This window comes from Theropithecus gelada, chromosome 20, assembly GCF_003255815.1.
Source record: "Theropithecus gelada isolate Dixy chromosome 20, Tgel_1.0, whole genome shotgun sequence".
Classification (NCBI taxonomy): domain Eukaryota; kingdom Metazoa; phylum Chordata; class Mammalia; order Primates; family Cercopithecidae; genus Theropithecus; species Theropithecus gelada.
This window is the reverse complement of record NC_037688.1, coordinates 25,944,756-25,963,375: the sequence shown is the minus strand read 5'-3', so window position 1 is coordinate 25,963,375 and position 18,620 is coordinate 25,944,756. Positions and strand designations below refer to the sequence as shown.

Genomic DNA, 18,620 nt, shown 5'->3' with positions numbered 1-18,620 from the left:
ACACCTGCACACATACATTCACGGCACAATTAACAACTGCAAAGACATGGAACCAACCTAAACGCCCATCAGCCACTGAGTAGATGAAGAAAATGTGGTATGTCTACACCATGGAATACTACTCAGCCACAAAAAGAATGAGATAATGTCTTTTGCAGCAACTTGGATGGTGCTGAAGGCCATTATTCAAAGTGAAGTAACTCAGGAATGGAAAACCAAATAGCATTGGAAATTCAGTATGTTTTCACTTATAAGTAGGAGCAAAGCTATGGGTACACAAAAGCATAGAGTGGTATAATGGATATTGTAGACTCAGAAAAGGGTAGGAGGGGGTGAGGGACAGAAAACTACATATTGGGTACAATGTACACTACTTGGGTAAGAGGTGCACTGAAATCTCAGACTTCACCACTACACAATTCATCCACTTAACAAAAAACCACTTGTACCCCAAAAGCTACTGAAAAAAATACACAAATAACTCATTAATATACTATAGTCTCTCTGTCTTATAGGCTTCTAAACCAGCACTGTCCAAGATAACTTTCTGCAGTCACTAAAATACTCCTTTTTTTAAATTTCAATAGGCTTTTGGGTAAAATACTCTATATCCAATTTTTTTTTTTACATCCATGACCATTTTGTATTAATTTTATAAGATATAAGGCTTAGGTCAAGGCTTATTTTCTTACCTATAGATATCCAGTTGCTCTGGCATCATCTGTTGAAAAGAAAATGTAGTCAGTATCCACATGTGGCTACTAAGCCTTGGAATGTTGTCAATGCAACTGAGTAACTGAATTTTTAATTTCACTTAATTTAAATTGACATAGCCACGTGTAGCTAGTGGCTTCTGGATTCCACTTTTGGACAGTGCAGCTCTAAACCCTTCCCTCTACTTAATACTTTTCCCTCCTTAGTATCTACCTGTTCCCTAGATGTCTGCTTATTAATTAGCTAGGCACTATCTTCAAATAAGAAGTCCCCTTTCTGCCGGGCGCGGTGGCTCACGCCTGTAATCCCAGCACTTTGGGAGGCCGAGGCGGGCGGATCACAAGGTCAGGAGATCGAGACCACGGTGAAACCTCGTCTCTACTAAAAATACAAAAAATTAGCCGGGCGCGGTTGTGGGCGCCTGTAGTCCCAGCTACTCGGGAGGCTGAGGCAGGAGAATGGCGGGAACCCGGGAGGCGGAGCTTGCAGTGAGCTGAGATCTGGCCACTGCACTCCAGCCTGGGCGACAGAGTGAGACTCTGTCTCAAAAAAAAAAAAAAAAAAAAAAGAAGTCCCCTTTCTGGCCAGGCGCAGTGGCTCACGCCAATAATCCCAACGTGGGCGGATCACCTGAGGCTAGGAGTTCTGAGACCAGCTGGACCAACATGGTGAAACCCTGTCTCTACTAAAAATACAAAAAAACTAGCTGGGCATGGTGGCATGCGCCTTGTAGTCCCAACTACTTGGGAGGCTGAGGCATGACAATCGCTTAAATCTGGGAGGCAGAGGTTGCAGTGAGCCAAGATTGTACCATGTACTCCAGCCTGGGTGACACAGTGAGACTCTGTCTCAAATAATAATAATAATAATAATTTTAAAATAAAAATCTCTTTTCTTTCTTGTGAAAAGAAAAAATAAGCACCTGATTCAACTCTGTCAAATTTCAGGTCTCTATTTGCTCTCACAAAGATCTGAATTTCCTCCATTAAACGTTTATCATACTTTATTGGTACTATCTTATTTGCAAGTCTCAATGGACAATAAAATTCATGGGAGTAGGCAACATGTCTGATTTCCCTCAGTGAATCCCCAGCTACATTAGCAAACTGCTTTGAATGTATTATTTGGTGACCATATTAAGGAATCAGATAACTTATTTGGAAGAAAAGAAAAAGTTTTGTTTTTTTTTTTTTTGTCAGTTAATTTGTCAGTTGGCTACAAGGTAGGTGGTATTTTCCAACAGCACCACAGCTTGCATTCCTTCATAATTTCAAAAAATATGTATTTCAGAAATTTCTTAGCTCTCTTGAAATTGTCCTTTGCAGAATAACAGGAAGATCATCATAACTGATGTTTAAGTACCCTTCTACTTTCCATTTTCACATATCACTAGCCCATTAATTCACAACTCCTTAAAATGTCAGTAACAAACCTAGCTTAATTCTAGGATGCCAATGTAGATAGCTTATTCTGCTACATACTCTTCAACAGTGTTGAAGTGTTAGTCAAACTGTTCCAAGAAACCTAAGTAATAATACTAGCTAACTTTTACTGAGCATTTACAATGTGCAAGGTACTACGCCATGTTCCTTACAATGTTTCATTTACTCCTCACAACAGCTCTTAGGTAGATTATATTACTATATATTATCCTCATTTTATAAAGAAAAAAATCCCAAGGTAAACTCTTCACAATTAACCTCTACCACACCACATACTGATTTCCAATATAGCACTTACTATATTCTAATGTTTTGTTTGTTTATTTACTACTCATTGTCTCTCTCGGTATATAAAGTGAGAAAGGCCCCTGAGGACAGGAGTTTTGTCTGTCTTGTTCATCTCTGCATCCCTAGCACCTACAATATTGTCTATAATGTAGTGAGCAATCAAAAAATACACATTGAATGAGTAAATGGATAGATAAGTGAATAAATTAAGCAATGAACGACTAAACGAAAGGTCTAGAAAGAAAAATTAAGTTACTTGGCCAAGGATATAGTAAAATCCAGGATTCAACTGAAACAATCTGGCTCTAGAGCCCGTATTAGTGACTTAGCCATGATTTATTCCTGTGTGGAGCATGTGGCATAGAAGGCAAGCTAACCACCAAAGATTTAAGTATAGAGTTCTATATTATACTACAGAATACAGAGTTTTGCTGAGGAAAGGCTGCCCAGCCAGGGACTACTTTTCCCAGTACTTCTGCATGTAAGTAGGGCCATGTGACTACTTCTAGCCAAAAAATTGTAAGTGGTGATAATTGACAGTAATTTCCAGGTTAGTGTAGTTAAGTATCTTGAATGCTTTCCATACACTTTCTTCTTTCCCAGGGACAGTAGAAGCTTTGCATTAAAGATGGCATCAAAAGATGAACATATCTTGGATTCCTGAGTAACAATTTGAAAGAAAATGCAAAATAAACTTTTTTTTTTTTTTTGGTCTTAAACCACTGAGAATTGGGGGTTATTAGTTACAGTAGTTAGGCTACCATGACTAATCCAAGGAAGGAGAGCTTGAACTATAATAATAGTAAATGAGCATTAAGATTTTTATCAGGGCCCGCGCACGGTGGCTTACACCTGTAACCCCAGCACTTGGGGAGGCTGAGGCAGTGCATCACTTGAGGTCAGGAGTTCGAGACTAGCCTGGCCAACATGATGGAATCCCGTCTCTACTAAAAATACAAAAATTAACTGGGTGGGTGTGTTGGTGGGTGCCTGTAATCCCAGCTACTTGGGAGGTTGAGGCAGGAGAATCACTTGAACCCGGGAGGCAGGGGTTGCAGTGAACTGAGATATGGGCCATTGCACTCTAGCCTGAGCAACAGCACAAGACTCCGTCTCAAGGGAAAAAAAAAATTTTTTAAAGTAAGAGAAAGAGTATCTGACTTTAAGTCGAAGACCAGGCTTTCTAAAATAGTTTATTTGGAGAATTAAATGAGATAATGTGAAAGTGCTTTAGAAAATGAAACATACTAAGAAATTATGAGATAACTACAGTGTAAGAAGTAATATGGTAAAACAGAGAAACGACAGTCAAAAGACCTGGGCTTAAGATCTCTCTGCCAATTACAACATACATAACCTCAGATCACCTGTAAAATGTACAGTCATGAGCTACATAACAGTGGTTCAGTAAATGACAGACCGTATACAATAGTGGTCCCATAGGTAATAACGGAGTTGAAAAAGTCCTGTTGCCTAGTGACATCTTGATGTTCCTGACCCTGTGAAGGCCTAGGCTAATGTGTGCGTTGGTGTCAGCATTTTAAACAAAAAAGTTTTAAAAGTAAAAAAACAAAATAAAAATAAAAAATTTGAAGATAGAAAAAAGTTCATGGAATAAGGATATAAAGAAATAAAATATCTTTGTACAGCTGTACAACATGTCTGTGTTTTAATCTAAGTGTTACTACAAAAGACTTCTTTTTAATTCACAACTTATAAAGCAAAAAAGTTAGATTATTAAAGAAAAAAATTTTTATAAATATAGTATAGTCTAAGGGTACTGTGTTTAGAAAGTCTACAGTAGTGTACAGTAATGTCCCAGGCCTTCACATTCATTCACTATTCACTCACTGATTCACCCAGAGCAACTTCCAGTCCTATAAGCTCCATTAATGGTAAGTGCTCTATTCAGGTATACCATTTTTAATATTTTATACCATATTTTCTTAAGTAAATCTTTGTTGTTGTTGTTGTTGTTTAAGAGAGAAGCTCTCAACATGTTGCCCAGGCTAGACTCTAACTCCTGGGCTCAAGCAATCCTCCTGACTCACCCTCCCAAGTAGCTGGGACTGCAAGCCTGGTGCCAACGTGACTGGTTATACTATATGTTAGGGTATACCATCTAGGTTTGTATAAGTACACTCTCTCGTGTTCATAAAACGAGGAAATCCCCCAATGATGCATTTCTCAGAACATATCCCGGTGTTAAGTGGCATATGACTGTAACCGATTTGCCCTTTTCAAAGAACTTTTGTAAAGATTAAATATGTAAACTCTGAGGCCAGGTGTGGTGGCTCAAGCCTATAATCCTAGCACTTTGAGAAGCCAAGGCAGGTGGATCACTTGAGTCTAGGAGTTCGAGACCAGCCTGCCCAACATGGCAAAATCTTACCTCCACAAAAAATACAAAAATTAGGCCGGGCGCGGTGGTTCACACCTGTAATCCCAGCACTTTGGGAGGCCGAGGCGGGCGGATCACAAGGTCAGGAGATCGAGACCACGGTGAAACCCTGTCTCTAAAAATACAAAAAATTAGCCGGGCACGGTGGCGGGCGCCTGTAGTCCCAGCTACTCAGGAGGCTGAGGCAGGAGAATGGCGTGAACCTGGGAGGCGGAGCTTGCAGTGAGCCGAGATCGTGCCACTGCACTCCAGCCTGGGCAACAGAGCGAGACTCTGTCTCAAAAAAAAATTAGCCAGGCGTGGTGGTATGCCCCTGTAGTCCCAGCCATGGGAGAAGTTGAGGCAGACAGGATCGCTTGAGCCCAGGAAGCGTAGGCTGCAGTGAGCTGACATTGCACTACTGCACTCCAGCCTGGGCAACAGAGTGAGACACTGTCTCATAAAAGAAAAAAGAAAAAGAAAAGGTAAACTCCGGGAAAACATTTTGTAAACTATAAAACACTACAAAAAGTAAACTATTGCAATTAATAGCAGCACAAACCTACAAAATGCCATTGAAATTAGTAATTTCAGTAGCATTTTGTCTTCAAGCGCTTTTTAGACAAATGTTCACAGTAAAGCAAATTCTTTCAAACTTTTTTATTTTTTATTTTTTGAGATGGAGTGTTTCACTCTTGTTGCCCAGGCTGGAGTGCAATGGCGCGATCTCGGCTCACTGCAACCTCTGCCTCCCGAGTTCAAGTGATACTCTCACCTCAGCCTCCTGAGTAGCTGGGATTACAGGAATGCACCACCACGCCCGGCTAATTTTTGTATTTTTAGTAGAATGGGGTTTCATGGTGTTGCCCAGGCTGGTCTCGAACTCCTGACCTCGGGTGATCCACCTGCCTCAGCCTCCCAAAGTGCTGGGATTATAGGCGTGAGCCACTGCACCCAGCCTAAACTAATTTTCATTTAACCAAATATTATTTTAAAACATACAGATTATCTACGTTAAATCATCTAAAACAAAACTCAGAAAATTAAGACCTACAAAAGTCTCTTCCAATTTTAATAACTGAAAATGTGCATTTTCACCAGGTAATTCCAATAAAAATTATTGGCTTTAATTAAACAGACAATTCTCCCATATTTAGAATAAGAACTAAAAAGTAAAATAATCTGATTAAATATTCATTAAAGACTATTTTAAAATTTATTAAAGATTAGTTTCCCAGCAACAAGTACACAATTCAGTTTCATTTGAGATTCAATTGCATCTGTTTCTCACTTGTGTACTCTGAAGGCACTGTGAAGTCCCCCACCACCAACACAAAGATATTGTGGATATATAAAACCTAAAAAAATGGGAACTTGAAGGGAGATTCTTAACAGTGATACATAATTCTACAGTTCCTAACCATAAACTATAAAAAGAAATGAGACTGTATCAGTCCAATTTAATAATACAAGAACATTATCTCTATTTTACTTTAATATTAAGTTACCACATTACAGAAAACAAGCAAGTGGCAGACACTGGCTGCATGGTTCGCTTCTTGTGTCCTTAAAATAGAAAACAAGTCTGCAAGAAAAGCACTTGACAACACTCAACACCTATTCACAAATTCAAAAAACAAAAATAGAAACCTCCCAACAAATTAGAAAAGAATATCCTTAGTCTGATAAAAGGTATTCCCACCCCCCCCAAAAAAAACCCAAAACAACCAACCAAACAAAACCCTAGCAAATTACTTAATGGCACAATTATTAATCCTTTTTTGCCCTGAGTTTGGTAAAAAGACAAGGATGTCCTCCATCACCACCTCTAATCAACAATGTATCAGAGGTCCTAGTCAATACAATAAAACAAGAAAAAGGGGGGAAAAGTACAAAAATTAAGAAGGGGCCAGGCGCAGTGGCTCACGTCTATAATCCCAGCACTTTGGGAGGCCAAGACGGGCGGATCACAAGGTCAGGAGATCGAGACCACACTCGCTAACAGGGTGAAACCCTGTCTCTACTAAAAAAAAATACAAAAACAAAATTAGCCAGGCGCGGTGGCTGGTGCCTGTAGTCCCAACTACTCGGGAGGCTGAGGCAGGAGAATGGCGTGAACCCGGGAGGCGGAGCTTGTAATGAGTGGAGATCACGCCACTGCACTCCAGCCTGGGCAACAGAGCAAGACCCCGTCTCAAAAAAATAAAATAAAATAAAAATTAAGAAGGAAGAAGTAAAACCGGTATTATTCGAAGATGAGCTGGCTGGACACAGTGGCTCATGTCTGTAATTCCAGCACTTTGGGAGGCTGAGGTGGGAGGATCAATCACTTGAGGCCAAGAGTTTCAGACAAGAAAACAAGCAAGTGGCAGACACTAGGCCTGGGCAACATAGTGAGGCCCTGTCTACAAGAAAGATTTTAAAAATTAGTCAAACGTGGTGGTATATGCCTGTAGCCCCAGCTACTTGGGAGCCCAAGGTGGGAAGATCGCTTGAGCCCATGAGTTTGAGGTTGCAATGGGTCATGATTGTGCCACTATCACAAAAAGGTCAAAAGATGTAAACAAACACTTCATGAAAGATATCCAAATGTCCAACAAATATATAAGATGTTCAAAATCATTGGTCATCAAGAAATCACAAATTAAAACCACAGCCAGATACCATTATATCTTTACAATAATGGTTAAAATTAAAAGACTAACAAGTGTTACTATTGGTGAGGATGTGGAGGAACAAGAACTTTATATATGGCTGACTGGGAGTATAAATTGGTGCAGCCACTTTGGAATATCAGTAACTACACTCCCGGACATATTCCCAAGTAAGTAAATGCTTTGTCCATCGAAAGTCATGGTTTTTTTTTTGTTTTTCGTTTTTTTAAAAAAGGCACAAAGCAACTTTATTCATAATTGTCCAACACTCCACACAAATCAGTTTATGAAAAGAAAACAAAGAAACACTTGCAAATTCATACACGAGACTAACATGAAGCAATGAAAAAAATAAACAACAAAAATTTGATGAATCCCACAATCATAATGTTGAATACATGATGTTAGATACAAAACAGGACCTCCATTTATATAAAATACAGAAATAAGAAAACTAATATATGGTGATGAGAGTTGAGAAGCATGATTATCTTTGGTTGGGGGTATAAACTGAGAAGGGACACAAGTGAGACTCATGAAGTGCTTAAAATGTTCTATATGTTAACTTGTGTGGTTTTTTGAGTATTTATACTTGTGTGTTAAATATTCGTTGTGTTGTACAACTTAAGATTTGTATACTTGATTATTTGTTCCTCTTTTTAGTTGACATGTAATAATTATACATATTTGTACAGTAAATAGTGATATTTTGATATATGTATATAATGTATAATAATCAAATCAGGTTGACTAAGATATCACTTCAAACACTTATCATGTGTGTTAAAAACATTCAAAATCCTTTCTAGCTTTGTGAACATACACAATAAATTTATTTTTAGACAGAGTCTTACTGTGTTGCCCAGGCTAGAGTGCAGTGGTGCAATCTCAGCTAACTACAACCTCCGCCTCCCGGGTTCATGCAATTCTGCTGCCTCAGCCTACTGAGTAGCTGAGATTACAGGCATGTGCCACCACATCCAGCTAATTTTTGTATTTTTAAGAGAGACAGGGTTTCACCATGTTGGCCAGGCTGGTCTCGAACTCCTGACCTCAAGAGATCTACCCGACTCAGCCTCCCAAAGTGCTGGGATTACAGGTGTGAAATCCCACAATAAATTTTTGTTAACTATATTCACCCCACAATGCTACATAACACAAGACTTATTCTTCCCCTTTAGCTGTAATTTTGTATCCATTGACCAACTTCTCCCCATCCTTACCTCCTGCAATCCTTTCTCAGCCTCAAAATTCTATTTCTGTGAGCTGAAATTTTTTACCCCCTTCATATAAGTGAGAACATGCCGTATTTATCTTTCTGTGCCTGACTTATTTCATTTAATATAATTTCCTCCAGGTTCATCCATGTTGCCACAAATGACAGGATTTCATTCTTTTTTTATGCCTGAATAGTATTGTATTGTGCATATCTGTCACATTTTCTTTATTCATTCATCAGCTGATGGACAGTTAGGTTGATTCCATATCTTGGCTACTGTGATCTCTTCAATATACTGATTTCCTCTTCTGTAGATGAATTCCCAACAGTGGAATTGCTGGATCATACGGTAGTTCCATTTTTAAATTTTTTGAGCAACCTTTAGACTGTTTTCCATCATGGCTATATTAGTTTACATTCCCACTAGCAGTGTAAAGGATCTTTTATTCTTTTATTTTTGAGGGTTTTTCCTTGACTTACTACTCTTCCTGATGGATGCAAGTATGTGTGGGTTAGCAGCTCTGCTATACACTACACCAGAATCTCTTCTATTACACATTCCTCACCTTACCCCACTCTCCATCCTCTATCACCACTCTTTGAAGTTTATAGATCAAAGTTTGTGTTCTTCTTTGCTTGTTTGGGTGTTACCAATAGATTTTTGGCTGTTTCCTCACATCCTACACACACATACATTTTGTTTATTTTGTTAGTTATTGGGGGAAGATTGCGATACTACTTCATTTTACTATCTAAAAGTTATTTTTCTAATATCGAGGGGAAAATAAGCAGTACACATGACAGCAGGTCATTTAAAAGGGAAAGTGGAACTGATACCTGATTCTATATACTCCAACATATTTGCAGAGATGTGCAATGTATGGAACACTATACTAGTATACGCCCACCTTGTGAGACTACATTTTTTCCCATTAACAGAGGTGGTTCTTCTCCAGCAACTGAGAAGAGTTGGTAGATTTCTCCACTATTCTGAGGATTTTAAATTCTCAGAAAGAGAGAAAGGCATCAGTTATTCCAGACTGGTCTGAGACTCACACATAAAAGTGGTATGTTTAGGTCAGGTGCAGTGGCTCACACCTGCAATCCCAGCACTTTGGAAGACTGAGGCAAGAGGAATGCTTGACCCTAGGAATTCAAGACCAAACCGGGCATACAGTGAGACCCTGTCTCTACTTAAAAAAACAAACAAAAAAAGTGCCTTGATTGTGCTCGGTATCTGCTGGCTTGTTTCTTTTTGTCTTTTAAAAGTTTTGTGGTGTGAGGCGAGCGCACCTGGAGATGAGACCAGAGGCCGAACTCGGGTTCTGACAAGATGGCCGGGCTGCTCCGCAGAATCATCAAGGAAACCCAGCGTTTGCTGGCAGAACCAGTTTCTGGCATCAAAGCAGAACCAGGTGAGAGCAACGCCCGTTATTTTCATGTGGTCACTGCTGGCCCTCAAGATTCCCCCTCTGAGGGAGGGACTTTTAAACTTGAGCTATTCCTTCCTGAAGAATACCCAATGGCAGCCCCTAAAGTACGTTTCATGACCAAAATTTATTATCCTATTGTAGACAAGTTGGGAAGAATATGTTTAAATATTTTGAAAGATAAGTGGTCCCCAGCACTGCAGATCTGCACAGTTCTGCTACCGATCCAGGCCTTGTTAAGTGCTCCCAATCCAGATGATCCATTAGCAAATGATGTAGTGGAGCAGTGGAACACCAACGAAGCCCAAGCCATAGAAACAGCTAGAGCATGGACTAGGCTATATGCCATGAGTAATATTTAAATTGATCCGATCATCAAGTGTGCATCACTTCTCCTGTTCTGCCAAGACTTCCTCCTTTTTGTCTGCATTTAACGGACACAGTCTTAGAAATATTACAGAATAAAAAAGCCCAGACATCTTCAGTCCTTTGGTGATTAAATGCACATTAGCAAATCTATGTCTTGTCCTGATTCACTGTCATAAAGCATGATCAGAGGCTAGAAGTATCATCTGGATTGCTGTGAAACGTTTAAAAGCAGTGGCCCCTCCCTACTTTTATTCATTTCCCCCATCCTGGTTTAAGTATAAAGCACTGTGAATGAAGGCAGTTGTCAGGTTAGCTGCAGGGGTGTGGGTGTTTTTCTTTATTTTATTTTATTTTTTTGAGGGGGGAGGTAGTTTTATTTTAATTTTATGGGCTCCTTTCCCCCTTTTTTGGTTTTCTAATTGCATTGGTTAAAAGCAGCTAACCAGGTCTTTAGAATATGCTCTCTAGCCAAATCTAACTTTATTTAGACGCTGTACATGGACAAGCTTGACTGTTTGAACCAAAATGGGAACATTAAACAAACATCACAGCCCTCACTAATAACATTGCTGTCAAGTGTAGATCCCCCCTTCAAAAAAGGCTTGTGACCATTTTGTATGGCTTGTTTGCAAACTTCTGTAAATCTTATGTTTTAATAAAATATTTTTAGTTATTCTAAAAAAAAAGAAAAAAAAAAAGTTTTGTTGGCCAGGCACAGTGGCTCACGCCTCTAATCCCAGCACTCTGGGAAGCTGAGGTGGGTGGATCACTTGACGTCAGGAGTTTGAGACCAGCCTGGACAACATGGTAAAAACCCGTCTCTACCAAAATACAAAAAATTAGCCAGGCATGGTGGTGTGTGCCTGTAATCCTAGCTACTCAGGAGGCTAAGGCAGGAGAATCACCTGAACCAGGGAGGCAGAGGTTGCAGTGAGCCAGTATCACATCACTGCACTCCAGGTGGTGTAACAGAGTGAGACTCTGTCTCAAAAAACAAAAACAAACAAACAAAAAAAGTTGTTGTGTATAAGAATGTATCAATAAATACTACCAAAAACAATCTACGGATTCAATGCAATCTCTGTCAAAATACCAATGACATTCTTCACAGAAATAGAAAAAATAATCTTAAAATTTAAATTGAACCACCAAAGACCCCAAAGAGCCAAAGCTTAACTGAACAAAAAGAACAAAATTGGCCGGGCGCGGTGGCTCAAGCCTGTAATCCCAGCACTTTGGGAGGCTGAGACTGGTGGATCACGAGGTCAGGAGATCGAGACCATCCTGCCTAACACGGTGAAACCCCGTCTCTACTAAAAAAAAAAAAAAATACAAAAAAGTAGCCGGGCAAGGTGGCGGGCGCCTGTAGTCCCAGCTACTCGGGAGGCTGAGGCAGGAGAATGGCGTAAACCCAGGAGGCAGAGCTTGCAGTGAGCTGAGATCCGGCCACTGCACTCCAGCCTGGGCAACAGAGCGGACTCCGTCTCAAAAAAAAAAAAAAAAAAAAGAACAAAATTAAAGGCATTATACTACTTGACTTCAAAATATATTACAAAATGACAGTAACCAGAAAAGCACAATATTGATATAAAAACAGACACACAGACCCATGTGACAGAATAGAGAGCACAGAAATAAATTCCTATATTTACAGCTAACTCCTTTTCAACAAAGTTGCTAAGAAGAACATACACTGGGGAAAGGATACCCTCTTCAATAAATATGCTGGGAACACTGGATATTCACATGCAGAAGAATGAAATTAGACACCCATCTTTCATAACATACAAAAAAATCAACTCAAAATGGATTAAAGACTTAAATTTAAGATCTAAAACTATAAAACTACTAGAAGAAAACATAGGGGGAAAGCTCCATTACATTGATCTAAGCAAAGATTTTATGAGTAATGTTATAAAATCACAGCCAACAAAAACAGAGAAAACAATTTCTATCAACTAAAAAGCTTCTGTACAGCAAAGGAAATAATCAACAGAATGAGGAGATAACCTGTACAATGGCAGAAAATATCTTCAAACTATTCATCCAACAAAGGACTAATACTAAGAATGCACAAGGTACTCAAACAACTCAACAGCCAAGGAACCCTGAACAATCTAACTAAAAAGTGGGCAAAGGATCTAAAACGACATTTCTCAAAAGGAGATATACAAATGGCAAATAGGTATATGAAAAAATGCTCAACATCACTAATCATCAGGGAAATGCAAATCAAAACCACAATGAGACATAATATCACTCCAGTCAACATGGCTATTTATCAAAATGCAAAAAGAAGGAAAATTCTGGTGTGGATAAGGAGAAAAGGGAATACTGGCACACTGTTATGGGAATGTGAGTACAGCCATTACAGAAAACAGTATGGAGGTTACACAAAAAATTAAAAACAGAACTACCATATGATCCAGCAATTCCACTACAGGGTATATTATATATCCAAAGGAAATGAAATCAGTAGGTTAAAAAGATATTTATGCTGTTTCTTGCAGTATTATTCATAACGGCCAAGATATGGAACCAAATTAAGTGTTTGTCAATGGATGAATGGATTTCTAAAATGCGGTATGTATACACAATTGAATACTATTCCACCACAAGAAAAGAGAGAAATCAGCCAGGCCTGGCAGCTCACACCTATAATATCTGTACTTTGGAAGGCCAAGGCAGGAGGATCACTTGAAGCCAGGAGTTTTGAGACCAGCCTGGGCAACAAATCAAGACTCTATCTCCACAAAAAAATTAAAAAGTTAGCCAGATGCAGTGGCATGCACCTGTAGTCCCAGCGACTCAGGAGGCTGAGGCAGCAGAATGCCCTGAGCCTAGGAGTCTGAGGCTGCAGTTAAGTATGATCATGACACTGAACTCCAGCCTAGGTAACAGAGCAAGAGCCTATCTCTTAAAAAAAAAAAAAAAAAAAAAAAAGGTTGGGGGGCAAGGTGGGAGGATCGTTTGAGGCCAAGGGTTCAAGAACAGCCTGGGCAACATAGCAAGACCTAAGATAAGCCAACATTTGAATAATAATTAGAGTCACTTAAGTAAACAACAAAATAAAAGGAAAAGGAAATATATACATCTTTTTCTGGCCATGAAGCAAGAAAGAATCTCAGATTGAAAGGGAGCATCAACAGTACTGGAAAAGACTGATAAAGAACTATTAACATTCAGACATACTCTGGTTAAGTCAATCATTTCAAGTATAAAGAAATAATTCTTCAATCAATAAGTTAGAAAACAAAAAGTCACTTACAAGAAGAAAATAAAAACTGCTAATACCAGGAGTTGTAGTCTCCCCTTAAGGAGAGACTCAGCTGTTTTGTCTTTGTTTTTGAGAAGTGCCTTGCTCTGTCACCCAATCTGGAGTGCAGCGTTATGATCATAGATCACTGCAGCCTCAAATTCCTGGGCTCAAAAGATCCTTCCACCTCAGCTTCTGAAAGAGCAAGGACTACAGGCACAAGCTACTTATTGCACTTGGCTATTTTTCAAATTTTTTGTAGAAATAGGGTCGCTCTGTTGCCCAGGCTGAAGTGCAGTGGCACAATCATAGCTCACAGCAGCCTCAAATTCCCGGCTCCAGCAATCCTGCTGCCTCAGCCTCTGGAGTAGCTGGGACTACAAGTGTGTGCCACAATGCCCAGCTAATTTTACTCATTTATTTGTTGTCCAGTCTGGTCTCAAACTCCTGGCCTCAAGCAATCCTCTCACCTCAGCATCCCAGTCCACTGTGTCACCTGGATTACAGGCATGAGCCACAGCACCAGTTCTGCTTTTGTTTTTTAGAGACATGTTGCCCAGACTGGAGTGCAGTGGCTATTTCCAGCCACAGTCATCATATACCACAGCCCTGAACTCTTGGCTTCCAGCGATACTTAAGCCTCAGTCTCCCCAGTAGCTGGGACTACAAGCACACACCATTGTTCCTGGCTCAGTTTTTGTTTTTGTTTTTTTTTAATCTTTTAAAATGCCTTTTTTTTTTTTTTTTTTGAGACAGAGTCTTGCTCTGTTGCCCAGGCTGGAGTGCAGTGGCCGGATCTCAGCTCACTGCACGCTCTGCCTCCCGGGTTTACGCCATTCTCCTGCCTCAGCCTCCCAAGTAGCTGGGACTACAGGCGCCCGCCACCTCGCCCAGCTAGCTTTTTGTATTTTTGTTAGCAGAGACGGGGTTTCACCGTTTTAGCCAGGACGATCTCGATCTCCTGACCTCGTGATCTGCCCGTCTCGGCCTCCCAAAGTGCTGGGATTACAGGCTTGAGCCACCGTGCCCGGCCTTAGAATGCTTTTTTTAATGTTGTTTTTTGCTTTTGATCACAGCACATGCATCAGTTTTTTCATTAAAGGAAAACTGTGGAAACAAATCATGTACCCTCCCAAAGGACTTGTTCATTTATACACTTGTAAATAATTTGTTTATTGCTGTGAAAATTAAAGATATAGAAAACTAAGCAACAAATCTGCTTCTTTTATCAAAATGAAATAAGCTCATTTAACAACAAAATATGACTCATGAACAAAATGACAAAATTCTTATGTTTTGTTTTCCTGGCATTTCTTAATACAAATCATTAAAAAACCCATCTAAAATGTAAATCTTTATATGTAAAGAACTATAAAACATGATCAGATAATAATCATAAAGCAAAGCTCATAAAAGAGATGATAGTTCGTAGATTTTATTTGTTGAAAATCACTTCAGTGTAATTAGTTTTTCCACTACAGTATTCAATACCATTAAGACAAGAGGGAAAAATGTCTACACAGTTCTAAGAGATTATTATCTACACAGTTCTAAGAGATTATTATCTACAGTCATTTCTATATTTGAGTATATAAAGGCAAAAAACACATTTTCAAACATGAAAGAACCTATGGAACACAGAATCCAAAGCCCTCCTCACATAAAAACAAAAAAACTTAACAATGAAATAAATAAAAAAGAAGTAGTAGTGAGCATTGAATCTAACTAGAAATAGAACTAAGGCTAAATAATTGGTGGAGAAGTTAGGGAGGATGTAAATTTGAAAGGAAAAATACCATAAGCAAGAAAATTCAGGAGGTAAAGAGTAGAAAAGGTGAAGGAAGTTTAAGAAAGACAATTACCTTACTTTTCAGAGTAGAAGTCAATCCATGCCATCTAAATCTGAAACAATAACTTCAATCTCTCAATAATGTATTTAATCTTTTTGTGACCTTAGAAAGATATTTTAGGAATTCTTTTTTTTGAGACAGGGTCTCGTTCTGTTGCCCAGGCTGGAGTGCAGTGGCGTGATCATGGCTCACTACAGCCTCAACCTCCCAGGCTCAATTGATCTTCCCATCTTAGCCTCCGGAATGGCTGGGACTATAGGCATACAACCACCATGCCCAGTTAATTTTTGCATTTTTTTTGTAGAGACTGGGTCTCACTGTATTATCCAGGCTGGCTTCAAATTCCTGGGCTCAAGTGATCCACTTGCCTCAGCCTCACAAAGTACTGGGATTACAGGTGTAATCTCTTTCCTTAAAAAAATCCAATCATTTTTCTAGCTATCCATTCAGTCTTCCACTAAATATATACATAGAGAGTTATCTGGAATGTTAATCAAATGTTAACACTGCTTATTTCTGAGAGGGTTAGATTTTGGGTAATTTGTTGCTTTATTCTTTCTATTTTTCTGTATTAGATTTTATTTATTTATCTATTTAGAGACGGAGTCTAGTTCTGTTGCCCAGGCTGGAGTACAGTGACACGATCTCGGCTTACTGCAACCTCCGCCTCCCGAGTTCAAGCAATTCTCCTGCCTCAGCCTGCCACGTAGCTGGGATTACAGGCACCTGCCAACATGCCCTGCTAATTTTTGTATTTTTAGTAGAGACAGGGTTTCACCGTGTTGGCCAGGCTGGTCTTGAACTCCTGAGCTCAAGATCCACCTGCCTCGGCCTCCCAAAGTGCTGGGATACAGGCATGAGCCACCGCACCCGGTCTGTATTAAATTTTAAATGAGCATATATTTTATTCATAAATATAATACGGCCGTATTTTTTTGTCAGTAAAACAGCTATTTGGCCACTGTAATCTTTCCCTAGAGTCTCCCAAGAAGGAAAGTCAGTCCACGAAAGAACATCTTTTAGCCTAGCAAATATAACTCAATGCAGAAGTGTAGTCACATCAACAAGCCCCCCAAAACAACAGAGGCTCTCTAGTTTTGAGTTTTTGCTCTTTGTACTCTCTAGTACTTAACTGAATAGATTTGCCTAATCATCACTAGTTGTATGGTATCTGCAAAATAAGCCCCAAAAGTCTCATACCTTCACAACAGGATGTCCCCCAGTAGATGCTTTTACTGCCCCTCGGCTACCTTCAGTTTCATAATGGGCTCGATGATGAGTTTTAGGTTGCACTTCTATTTTCAGTTCACATTGTCCAAAATGAGCTGGTAAAGGCCAGTCTAGTGGAGGTAATGATGATGTGCTACAAACAAAACACACAAAGATGCATGTCACCATGCTATTATTGCCAAGCAACGATTCAAATGGCTTCTTTGCCAGCACCAACATTTCTTCCTTTGATCTCTGAAACAATGTATTACAAAATAAAACTTCACTCAGTAAGTTATAATTCTGGTTATGGTGAGTGCTCAATAAATAATTATTTCATCTTTAGAATAAAATCTATTTTATTTCCCAAAGGTGGTACGTGCTTAAAGATAAATAAATTTTAGAAAATAAAAATAAAGGCCAGGTGTGGTGGCTCATGCCTGTAATCCCAGCACTTTGGGGGCTGAGGCAGGCAGATTACCTGAGATCAGGAGTTCGAGACCAGCCTTGCCAGCATGGTGAAACCCCACCTCTAGTAAAACTACAAAAATTAGCTGGGCATGGTGGCACTCGCCTGTAATCCCAGCTACTAGGGAGGCTAAGGCAGGAGAATTGTTTGAGCCCAGGAGACAGAGGCTGCAATGAGCCAAGACTGCACCACTGCACTTCAGCCTGGCCAATAGAGCGAGACTCTGTCTCAAAAAATAATAATAATAGTAAAATAAAATAAAATTTAAAAATCTGTCTTATCTTCATTTTGGTTTCCCACTTTTTTTGAAAAAGACAAATTCTAATAATTTATAAAACTGTAAATTTTTCTCAATTATGTGTATGTACTTAACAAAAATAACCAAAAAATAATAATTCAATTTTTTTTAAACAAAGAGGCACATTTCTGTTTATGTGTATCAGTATCTCTCCACATATCCAAACATCTCTCTCTCCGTGTCAGGATGTCTCTCTCTCTCCCTGGTACATATCTGTGGATGTCAACCTATTGAAGTTATCACTTCCCGCACTTCCTCCCTATTGCTCCTTTCCCTACTTCCTCCCTACTGTGCCTTTCCCTGTCTCTCTGAAAAATTGCTTCTGTTCAGCAATATACTGCAATTTGAAGTAAAAATTTAATTTTGGTACATGTTTGGTTGGAAAACAGCCTGTCACTCCAGCATCTCTAAATGTTACTTTTTTTTTACCTTATCAATAAGAACATTTAAATTGCTTAAAGGCCCAAAGGTTTATTTTGATATATTAACATTAAAATATGGATTATAAAAGAAAAACTTCATATGTCTACAGGTCAAGTACAATTTCTAAATTATTTCATTGTTTCCTTCCATGTTCTCAGCCTAGCTTTAAGTCCTACTCCTATGAAATTCAAGGATATTAATTTTTATTAGTCTGAAAAAATCCAACTTCAACTCTCAGTTACTTCTGTATTTGTTTTGCAGTCTTAAGCAAACCACTAGAAAAATTAAGATAAATTTCAGTAGCAAAGGGATGGGTTCAAAGTTGTCTTCATTACCATAATTCTATTTTTCTAAAGATCAGGATTGAGAAATAAAGATTCTCAATGAGAAAAAAAGCATTGGCCGGGCACGGTGGCTCACACCTGTAATCCCAGCACTTTGGGAGGCCGAGGCGGGAAGATCACCTGACGTCAGGAGCCTGGCCAACAAGGGGGAACCCCGTCTCTACTAAAAATACAAAAAAATTAGCCAGGGGTGGTGGCAGGTGCCTGGAATCCCAGCAACTCGGGAGGCTGAGGCAGGAGAATCGCTTGAACCTGGAAGGCAGAGGTTGCAGTGA

General features: G+C 39.3%; 2 protein-coding genes across 6 annotated transcripts in view; one reads left to right on the top strand and one right to left on the bottom strand.

Moving 5' to 3' along the window:
• Positions 1 to 18,620, bottom strand: part of NFATC3 (nuclear factor of activated T cells 3) — a 154,132-nt gene that overhangs the window by 88,506 nt on the left and 47,006 nt on the right. For all 5 annotated transcript variants that reach the window (XM_025370212.1, XM_025370213.1, XM_025370210.1 and 2 more), the window contains one exon: positions 16,803 to 16,965. In XM_025370212.1, the coding sequence (XP_025225997.1) occupies positions 16,803 to 16,965 (163 nt within the window). The remainder of the gene's footprint in view (positions 1 to 16,802; positions 16,966 to 18,620) is intronic.
• On the top strand, positions 10,031 to 10,489 carry LOC112614097 (ubiquitin-conjugating enzyme E2 N-like). Its single transcript, XM_025370269.1, has one exon. It carries the CDS (start codon positions 10,031 to 10,033, stop codon positions 10,487 to 10,489), a length of 459 nt encoding a protein of 152 aa, XP_025226054.1.

Excerpts from the sequence above, each read along its gene's own strand:
- LOC112614097 (XM_025370269.1), top strand. The coding sequence starts at position 10,031 with ATGGCCGGGCTGCTCCGCAGAATCATCAAGGAAACCCAGCGTTTGCTG.